This window comes from Poecilia latipinna, unplaced genomic scaffold (genome assembly GCF_001443285.1).
Source record: "Poecilia latipinna isolate Pla-1442-1.1 unplaced genomic scaffold, P_latipinna-1.0 Scaffold107, whole genome shotgun sequence".
Lineage (NCBI taxonomy): Eukaryota > Metazoa > Chordata > Actinopteri > Cyprinodontiformes > Poeciliidae > Poecilia > Poecilia latipinna.
The window spans coordinates 770,644-781,517 of NW_015112723.1; the positions used below are offsets into that span (position 1 = coordinate 770,644).

General features: G+C 39.1%; 1 protein-coding gene across 47 annotated transcripts in view; it reads left to right on the forward strand.

Annotated features, from left to right (window-relative positions):
- Positions 1–10,795, forward strand: part of kcnma1a (potassium large conductance calcium-activated channel, subfamily M, alpha member 1a) — a 163,907-nt gene extending 153,112 nt beyond the window's left edge. For 35 of the 47 annotated variants that reach the window (XM_015027806.1, XM_015027807.1, XM_015027804.1 and 32 more), the window contains 5 exons: positions 2,323–2,517; positions 2,958–3,076; positions 3,173–3,397; positions 5,731–5,759; positions 8,040–10,795. In XM_015027806.1, coding sequence (XP_014883292.1) covers positions 2,323–2,517; positions 2,958–3,076; positions 3,173–3,397; positions 5,731–5,759; positions 8,040–8,191 — 720 coding nt within the window. In that variant the 3' untranslated portion in view covers positions 8,192–10,795. Of the gene's footprint in view, positions 1–2,322; positions 2,518–2,957; positions 3,077–3,172; positions 3,402–5,730; positions 5,760–8,039 lie in introns of those variants that run through there. The other 12 variants (XM_015027815.1, XM_015027847.1, XM_015027835.1 and 9 more) reach the window with 2 other exon arrangements.
- Positions 10,796–10,874: the final 79 nt, after the last annotated feature.

Below are 10,874 nucleotides of genomic sequence, written 5' to 3' on the forward strand. Positions count from 1 at the left end.
TGCCAAAGGTGGATCAACGACGTAGAAAGCAAAGGCAGTGAAAACTTGTGTTTTTGTTGTTTTTTTTTTATTTTTATTTTTTTAATAAGTTGGCAAAACCCTAAAAAACCCACATTGTGTTAGTGAGTTATATATGTCTATAATGTTGTGGAAAGAGATTAATACAATTTGGATTAAAGATGCAATGTTATGTAGCATTTAAGAGTTTTGGTAATTGTTAAGCACATTGGCCACATCCACCTGCCAGTTCTAGTGATGTCTAAAACAACATTTTTTTTACATGACTATCATAAATTACATTTTCAAGAATCTCATTAGATCTTTAAACCCTAAATGAATGTTGGAGGATTACCGCAACAGTGATGACACAAGCTTGGCTATAACAGACCAAATGAACCCTCTTCTATCTTTTGACAACAGCAACGCTTCAGTGGAGATAAAATTACGAAGGAGATGGAGGAAAGTCTTCTGTAAATCCTCTTCCCCCACCATCTCACGACCAACCATAATTCTCTCCCTCGCCATTTGCTGGTGTGATGACTTAATTCCTGCAGTCGTCCAGTTGAATAAGAGGTTAGGGGGCCGAGAGGTGCTGAGCTGCGCAGGGAGTAAAACAGGCGTCAGCTGTAGTCTAGAAGTGGTCAGAGGTGAAGCCGGCTAATGGACACTGCTCATCCATCATGAAGCTATGCAGGCCTGTCAGGGGCCCAGAGAGAGGCGCTGCCACTCTGGCCTCGCTGTCGAGTGACATCGACTGTCTTAGCGCGAGGAAAAAGCCGGGCCTGAACAGCTTGAAGGACAAGTGAACCAGACACCTATAGAGGCCAGTCTAACTGGTGTCCCAGAAGAAAAAGGAGATATTGTTCAGTGTGTAGAACAGCATTCACACTAGAGTAGTGACAGTTTAAGTACTTTTGCTTTTTTTTGTGTGCAAAATGCCCACGGACACCATCAAATCAGATAAATATTTGTATTTAGGTAAAAAAAAATAAAAATAATACAAAAAAATACATAAAAGTTCTTTTTAAAAAGTGTTTTGGTTTATCAAGGCTGCTGTATGTGATCCAGAATTAATAATTGATTAACACACATTGTCCATCAGTGGAAGGTTTTATGTCTTTTCGTTAAAGGTAAGACCTTCTTAACCAGCTAACCTTGAGCTGAAAACAGCTTCAGGGAGCTACGCAGAAGATCTAAGAGGTTTGAAGCTAACGAACGGGCAAGGACGTTCAGAAATATACTCAGGTTAATCCATGCTAGGTTATACAAAACTAAATATCAGCTCTATAATTTATCGCCGGTAAGTGGAAAATTCTTGTCCACTTTCTGAAGTATATAATGTTCTAAAAAGTAAACTCAAACTTTTCTATCTGACTGACTTATGAATTAAATAGCGTCTCCGCTGGCCCAATAGGGCCTTTAGTAAGATCGGTTCTGGGAACCCACTTTCAGTTAAGACCAAGATCCACTAATATATCTGTTAAATTGTTCTTTGATTATTTGCATGTTGCACAAACTCTAAAGCTGGGCTTGTTTCCTTGTTTTACTCACTGGGTTTGGCATTTGTTTCTGTTACACAATGTTCCAGTACTGACGCTGACAATAAGGGCAATCACCAAAAATAATCAATTATTTATTTTGTAACGTGTAACATCATAGAAACAAGCAACACTAAAGATCTGGCAGCATTAAATTATCACTATTAGCTTTAAATATTTGCTTGTATTCATTTCCAAGTAGTACATTTATCAGTTATTCCAAATTTAAAATATACTAAAAGTTTACATAATTCCTTAACTTTAGATATTAAAGTTTATGGTCTTTTCAGTCCATTTTATATAGTCAGAAAATATTTTACGTGGTAAAAAAAAACAAAAATATGTACAAACAGAGGTTGGACAGCACTGTATGTCTCAAAGTTGCCCAAAATTTCAAACTTCAATGGGCATTCATGTTGTACTTTGGACTGGGAACCAGGAAAACTGGGCTTTTAAATGGAGCATATGAATCGGATATAATATTTAAGACCCAAAATTGATTTGGGGGCTACAAAGAGTGGCCTAAAAAATAAAGGGAAGGTTTTTAATTTTTTTTTTCACTATTTCTCAGTTATTAAACTTAACACAAGGGAATGTTTTTAAGTTTTCATCAGCTCATTTTTCTTTTTCATTTCTTTGCAAGGAGACATGGTAAAGGTCAGCATAACTGGCTGTCTGTTTATTCCCTTCTCATCTGACACCTCTCTCTAGTGGTGACTGGGGGAGTTTTTTTTTTTTTTTTTTTTTTCCTTTTTAACAGAAAACCCATCTGTGTTCTGTCCAGACATACTTCAACGATAACATCCTCACACTAATCCGGACACTAGTCACGGGAGGAGCCACGCCAGAGCTGGAGGGCCTGCTGGCTGAGGAGAACGCTCTCAGAGGAGGCTACAGCACGCCACAGACGCTGGCCAACAGAGACAGGTGTCGCGTCGCCCAGCTGGCCCTGTATGATGGCCCGTTTGCTGACTTAGGGGTAAGCAAATGCTTTGAGTGGAAATGACAACGTTTTGGCATTACCCAACAGCACGCATCTGGTCGCCTCTGCTTGTCGCAGTCCTTAATCCTATGCGAGCAACAGTAATCACGAAAAGCAGGCCTCGGTGGGCAGAGAACACTTTGATAGAGGACAAAGAGTGCTGCAAAGGAAACACCAAGTTGAATTGGTTCCAACCTGCTTTTACAAGGTTTTATTGTTATTCAGAGCTTCTAGTTCTGCAGATATATAAATATATATATATTTTTTCTCTAGAATAAATTATGGTTTGGTGCACAAACATTGTTGATTGCTGCAGTCTCTAGTGCTAAAAGTTGGCATTCACTTGGAATTAAAAACCAAGTAAAGAGCTGATTAATATTACTGACAATGAAGGAGTTCATTAGCTGACATACTTTTCTTTTGTTGTTCACCAACAGGACGGTGGCTGCTACGGCGACTTGTTCTGTAAAGCCCTGAAAACGTACAACATGCTGTGTTTTGGGATCTACAGATTAAGAGATGCTCATCTCGGCACACCAAGCCAGTGCACAAAACGGTACCGTGCCAGAGCTTTCTCTTCACCAGAGTCCATCGTCACTGGGAATAAAATGAGTCGCGCATCAACCTTTCCGATGTTTCTTGTTTTGGCCAGATATGTGATCACAAACCCACCGTACGAGTTTGAGCTGGTGCCCACCGACCTGATCTTCTGCCTCATGCAGTTTGACCACAACGCTGGCCAGTCGCGGACAAGCTTATCCCACTCTTCCCACTCCTCCCATTCCTCCAGCAAAAAGAGTTCCTCTGTGCACTCGGTGCCTCCCTCCAACCGGCAGAACCGCAGCAGTAAGAGCAGAGAGGCGAGGGAAAAACAGAAGTAGGTGCCACTTGTGTGTGCCGTGTGCTGTTGATCTGCATGTTAAGTGTTTTACACGTGACCTGTGTGTTTTAGCCGTGTGTATTTGTGTGCAGGCTGTGATGACAGATGCAGTGTAATGTGTGGTTTGTGCTGTTTTTATTTTTCTTCACAATCATCTGCATGCAGTTTTCACTCTCGCATCACAGCGATCATAACAGGACAAAAAAAAAGAAAAAAAAACATAAAATCAATAAAACTGCTAGAAAAACGGTTCACACTTGTTTCTTATTGATTCTTGGCTTAGCATATAATTTAACTTCTTGCTTGGATGACACTGATTGTTGTTGGAAACAAGCTTATAGTAAAAATGTCATCATAACAAACATTTAGTATGTTGTTGGGTCTACCTGTTCTGTGTAGCTGTTTCATGTCTAACTTGGTGTATTTGTGCTGTTTGTAGTTGTTGTTTAGTGGTTATTTGTTCACATGATCAGTGCCTAGATCATGGTTGTAGTGTTTCGTGATGTGTAGTGGAATATACTGAGAATAAAGGAAATCTGCCTTTTAGATATACTACTATTCATAAGATCATTCACCATTAGCAGTGTTGATATTTTCCCAATCATGGTGCATCTGTTGTGCTTTTTTGCATGTCCGTGTTTAACAAGGTTTTTATTTCCTATTCTTTTTATAAGTCGGTTCTAAAATTATTTCAAGTTTAGTATAGGATTCTTACTTCTGTTGCAGCACCCTCCACATTTATTAGTATCCCTGGCAAAACAAAGTGTAATAACTCTTTAACAATATATGTATATATTTCATTGAAGTAGGATAATCTTACACTAAAAAAAAAGTTTGGCTAAGTTTTCATATCTGGAAAACAAGAGATACTTGTTTTCAGTACTTTTCCAAAATTATCTGGACCTAACCAGTTAGGTCCAGATGTAAATTGCAAATTAATCAGATTATACATTTGCTTAAAGCATCAAGATTATTTATTAGTAGTGCTTTACTTCCTTAGTTTCCCTGGAGCATAAACACAAAGTGACCCAAAAACATGCGTCTCAAAAATGGAAAGACTAGAAAACACCTGATTCAAGTAAAGCACAGGTGTGTTGATCTTATAAAATGGTGAGTATCGAAACCTTCCCTTATCTGTAGCTGCTTTTTTAAAATTTAAACTAGATGTTTACATACACTGCATTAAATCACACATAACCATGTTTTAAACAAAGCACTAATTTTGAATGAAATGTTTATATGTTTATATATTCGGTCAGTAGAATTATTTTAATTTGCTAAATGCTGAAAAAATTTAAGAACATTTTCTCAGATTTCTTTTTCACTTCACATTTAGAAGTTTACATTCATTTTGTGCAGTTATCTTTTAGACTGTATGGTTTGTGTTAAATAGTTTTTTGAACGTTTGTAGGATGTCTTGCTCGCATATGTCTTTCCAGCTGTGACTGCAAAAAATTCGCCATGGGACTGAACTAAAGGCTGCTCAACAGCATTGCCGAGTGCTCCCACATTGTTCAGTCTGGACTGCTGAACTTTGGCATCAGTGCATAACGCCACTGAAGACAAAAATAGCAACAGAAAAGTCTACAGCTCCAATTTGAGTTAATACAGTAGTAATGTGTGGATAAGATTTATCCAGTGGAGAGGACAAAGTCAAGAAAAATTATCTGAGGACAGAAACTTGGAGATTCAACAAACTGGCAACGTCTGGAAACATTGAAAAGTATTTCATCTTGAGCCTAATGTGCCATGTAATCTACCTCAGTGGGGAGCAGCAGCTCAAAAACCTAAATTTAAAACATAAAATATCTGACAACACTGAAATTAGACATCGCAACTTCTGATCCGAGTTGCAGTGTCTTGGATCAGACAGAATCTCACGCAGATTGAGATTCTGTCCCCTCACTGAATAAAATGTTCAGTGTTAAATGTTGGATTCTTCTTAAAAAATGTTGTGAGTCTATTCTACTGGGAGAAATTATTAATTTATTAAAAGCCATAAGTCAGGCGGTGCAGATAACTGTGAAGGGTGCTGTATTCATTTTCCGCTCTTTCTCCCCTAAAGTATTATGATTGAGATATGAAATTGAACTTTTAAACCTTGACACAAGATACTAAAAGCATGCAGATTTGTTTTGGTTACACTCAGAATTTACCAAAGTGAAGACAAGATGCTCTCAATACATCTTGAAATTAAGATGTATTAAACCGCCCAAATGCAGAAGTAACAACATGCAAGCTTTAAATAGAGTGGTTAGTCATTTTGTCCGTTGTGTATTGACTGTAAATATTACCTACTTACAGTAGATTACTTACCTCTTTTTCTGAAGTGCAACAAGGATGAATAGAATGGGCCAAGGTATGCAAGTTAACGATTCTGCATGACTTAGCAACTTTTACCTGGGGTTCTGCTTCATAACTATGTCCCCTGCGGATATTGTTATGACGAGGGGAGTTTGTTTTCTTCATTTTTCTTCTCCAGATGTTGAGCAAACCATGCCTCAGTTTAAGCTTTGCTTTCATGTAGAAAGCAAAATGTCTGCTGCTGCTCCTGCCTCCTACCTGCCATGACCAGGCCCATCTCCACATTGCATGAGGCTGAGACGTTACCCTCCCCACTTTTTTTGTGCATTTTCCTTAGTTGATGATCTAAGTATTCTTTTTCTCTGAAATGCATTCTTTTTAACATTATTTTTCATGCCCCCTTTTATGATTTGTTTGAACTTGGGATGATTTGCATTGTGTGAGAGGTCTGTGTGTCTGTGCATCTTCCCTCTTGTTTGAATGCTGTCAGACGACTCGTAGCAGGCTTTAAGATGTCACACATATGTTCCCATGCAGTGTTGTAAGATACTGTTTTTTATTTCTTTTTCTAGCAACTGTTTAATTAAAGCACAGAGTGGCAACAAGTTTTTCAGCTGCGCAAACTTGCATGTTAACTCACATGTAGGTCAGAGTCATTTATATCTCCCTCTCCCCGATGTAGTGGATTTACTTACCGTTTCACAGAATTTAAAAGAAAGTGTGTCCAGCCCTGTGCCATCGGTCACACTGAGAAAGTGGGAGGTGTGACCAATTTAAAGTTTATATTAAAGAGGGGGATATGAGTCTGTAACTTCCCTCCTTGTAACCCTGTTCACCTGATATGCTGGTTAGAGGCGACATCACTAAGTTACCGTGTCAACAGGGGACCGCGGAGAGAGATGGCAGACATCTTGCTTCACCTCGGGCACAATTCTGCACATCAAATGTCTGTGCTCTAACACACAGCCCTGCAGCCTTAAACTTGCTGATGCACACGCAGACACACACAACCTCACAAATGAATCTTCACACATGCAAGCCAACACACACACAGACACACATTTCCCCACCCAGCAAAGTTAAAAATTTGTTGTTGCAACTTAAACCTGAAAAGGATATGTGAGGAGTGGAAAGGGGTTTACGAACTTCTGACAACTGGAAATACACTCCTCACTCATCTCAGAAATGTACTTGTGTTCTTCTAAACATGGAAAATGTGTTTCTAAAACAATACATATTTTTGTTAAATCTGTGAACTCCAAATTAGTTTTAGATTAAAGAGTTGCGATTATGATAAGCTTAAGTTGGTCAGTGTTTCTGGGAATAGTGTTGCTTCCCTGAGAAGCAACACTATTCCAAACTATATTTTGCTTCAACAGTTTCCTTTCCTACTAGCTTTTCTCAATTGAATTCTTTTGTATTAACTAACCACAGTGTCGGTATAATATTACTTTTTGCTTCCAGCTAGTTGTATGCAAAAGACAATACAAGGTAAAATTCTTCCTGACCATGCCCAATTTATAAACAGCATGAAATGGAGATATCTCTAATGACTTTAAGTCTCTCTGCTTAGTGGCAAACACTTTTAGTATATTCTAATGGCATGGTCAGCATTAAAACTTTTGTATCCAGTTGTCTGACTAATATCAATATTTACAATCACAGTCCTCATGATATTATTAATGTGTGCATTATCTTCATTCTTGGGTGTAATATTTTGTAGGCTTTGATATTCAGTTGATAATAGTTGGATGGACTTTTATTGCTGCTTACGATATCTTAAGTCGATCTTGGTGACCAATATGTTAAAGCTCACAGACATGCCAGGACTATGTGACAAACATTAACAACTGAGGAAAATCTGCAACAACTATATTTACCACAATATTCTACAACAATACATACATTTCTGTAATGGTACAACCTGAACTTCTTGAAGCAAGAGGTTTGCTACATCAATTAAAAAACATTATTCTTAGTTCTATATTTTGGTGGAAACCAAAATCTCTTAAATATAGATGTCTTAAAGCCTGTACACATAACCAAATGTTTCACTCTGTAGCACTGAAGCAACTATCACTGCCTTTTATCCAACTGAAATGGATATTTCCACATGTGCTTTCAAAGATGTATTGAAAATGTATGCCACTGTGTGAACTTCAAATTGGCTTCCAATTGTTTTATATACCTTACACTTTGAGATTAACCGCAAAACAGTGCCATGCCAATACTGATCTCACTTAAACTGAGGCATTTTGGTTGTAAGTAACCTGACGTTGCAAACATTTCCAAGCTAACTCGACGTTTTCTTCCTCTTCTGCCTTGTTCCCTTTAGAAAAGAAATGGTTTACAGATGAACCGGAAAATGCCTACCCAAGGAACATTCAGATCAAGCCCATGAGCACTCACATGGCCAACCAAGTCAACCAATACAAATCCACCAGTAGCCTGATTCCACCAATCAGAGAAGTTGAAGATGAATGCTGAACAGGGGCATGAGTGTTTCTTTGCTTACTCGCCAGACATCTGTGCGCTCTGTCTGAAGAGACGAACCGAGATCACCAGAGGAGATGTGACGATAATACCGACGGGGGTATTGAAGACTGACAACACATTTTTCTTCACTCTTTCTTCCAGTCAAGGGTTGGACAGAAACACGGACAAGAGGGGACCTCCCGTGTGTGTATACCCTAAATGTTAATTCCATACTTTGGACTCCGTTTAATTTACAAATGTATCCATAAAGATGTACATAATGACAATCAAATAAGGACTGTACAGTCCCTTCCCTCTAGCACTTTTTTTGAAATTATTTTAAGAATTGACAAGAGAAAACAAAAAAGTACTTCCTGTTATTCTTTGCAATAGTTCACTTCTTCACAAGACCATGGATTAAGGCGGTGGTGAGTTATTGGAGAATGAGGATTTCAAGCGATAAACTGACAATATCATCTCCCAAAGATCCAACCCAGATGCGTCGCGTAAAAAAACAGCTGGGTTCATCGTCATCATATCTTCTGTCTGCTTCTGTTTTCTATTTGCACTAAAACTAGAAAAAAGGCTTCTTTTGACAGAACAACTGGAAGCATCACTCCCCCCACCGCCCCCCAGCAGTAAATTGTCTCGGAGGAGATTTGCATATGGATGGAATGAAGGAGGAGGAAAAGAAAGGGAAGGGGTGCTGGGCTTTGGATGCATACTAATCTTGTTCTTCGGTTGTTATCCATCATGTTGTTACTTATGGTTTGCAGATTTATCTTGAATCATCACTTTGAGCAAGAGCATTCCAGCCCTGCAGAACATAATCACCTTGCAAAGCAGAAATCTATTAACTCGGAGAATGCTGCAATGAAGGTTCATGCTTCCTTGAAAGACAACTCTGTACCCATGTGTTTTCTGCAGATATGTCAAATACCGAGGCTGAGATTCACATTCAACCTCACATGTGTGCCTAATCCCAGTTTATAGCACACAGTGGCGGTCCCTATACAAATGGTACCCTAGGCAAGCCCCTTCGTCTGGATCCTCGGAGGAACAGAAGGAAAATGGAACAGAATATTTCAGGAGTATTCAGTGAATTTCTGTCCAGTGTAGACATTTACTGTTCAGCAAATTCAGCCTAGGAATTTTGGATTTTCAACAAATCCAGTCGAGATCAAACAAAAATGTTTAATCTAACATAATCAGACATTTATAAAGTGTGTTTTAACTCTGTTTACGCTGCGGAAAAAAACTTGGTGGCATTCTCCTGCCCTGCGCAGTGGGCCGTTGTCCACTTCAAAAACCGCCACCGATAACACAAACACTATAGTGTTTGCACTATCCATCATCCATTAAGTTTAGTGTGTAAAAGTGTGCATCTCAGCCACTTGCTTCTCCTGTGTCAGTGTAAAGCATCAGCCCTCACTGGATTGTATGCATTGGTGCAGCCTGGAGGGAACTGCATGTATGATCTTAGTACTAAAGTAAAGCTACTAACAATGATAAAAACTAGAGGATTTGGATCTACAACTAGTCAAGTTGCATTAAAGTTAAAATGAAAGATCCCCAACTATGGTTGGTCTAGCAATGAACAGCAGCTGATTGGCGTTCCTAAACATATCGCCGTAGCATCTGCGGCAGACAAGGGATCAAAAAGAACAGTGCTGCATTTTTCTGAATGTTTTTTTTTTCCTTGTTTCACCCTAAAGTTGGTCTCTGTAGCAGGAAATGCCACATAGCGCATAATAGTGGGCATCAATAGGCCCTTCTTTGATCTGAGCCACTGCCTGGCACAGGGTTGGCACAGAGGCAGTTGAGAGCTTGGATGTTCTCTGCAGCCAATCCAGATGTCACATCCCTCAAAAGTTTCAGGAGTAGACCAGTTGCGCTCTGTCCTGTAAGACTCGACCATAGTTGGCGGAAATGCAACAAGTCCACAGACAGCAGTGAAGGACACCGGAGACGTGCTTGTGTCCTTAATGCCGGCCTGCTTACGCCTGTAGATCCAAATCCAGCTGTTATGGACCTTCTAGAAATGTGGTGGTGGATTTCTATATTTAAACTTTATTTTATACCATAAACATAACTGATTTCTATTTATTTTTCTAACAAATAATCTAGAAGGAATTGCTTTGGAAGATGAATATTCAAAATCTTCAACATATCAATTGAGTTTAAAAAAAATAAAAAGCGCTATTTATTTTCACAGTCTATTTAATTCTGTCGCCCGCTGCACTCTCTAACTAACAGACTGCATCGCTCCGGAGCAGACAAAACTCACAGCTCGGCTCCACTGAGTGCATGCAAAAATGAACTTGAGCTCACCTTACGCATAGCTCAGGTGCTTTGTGTCTATGAAATCATGTGTAAGGGTAGGTGGAGGTGAACTATGTTTTGGAGGGGAAGGAAATTCAGCAACTGGAGTGAAGAGTCAAAGAAGATGAAGTTGCTCCCACTGTGTCCAGGCCAGAACTAACTGACCTTCAAGAGACATGTTTGACCTAAATTAGGTCTCTAGTGTGGGGAAAGAAGATGCGGAAATTACAGCACAGTGTGCTAGTGTTTTCATGAGAAAATAATTTAATAAAATAAATAAATATGATTGGGAGATGCTGTTTGTTTACTGCAGTGATTCTCTTCCCTATAGACTGTAAAGGAAAAGTAACTCCAAACATAGGAGACCCTTTTG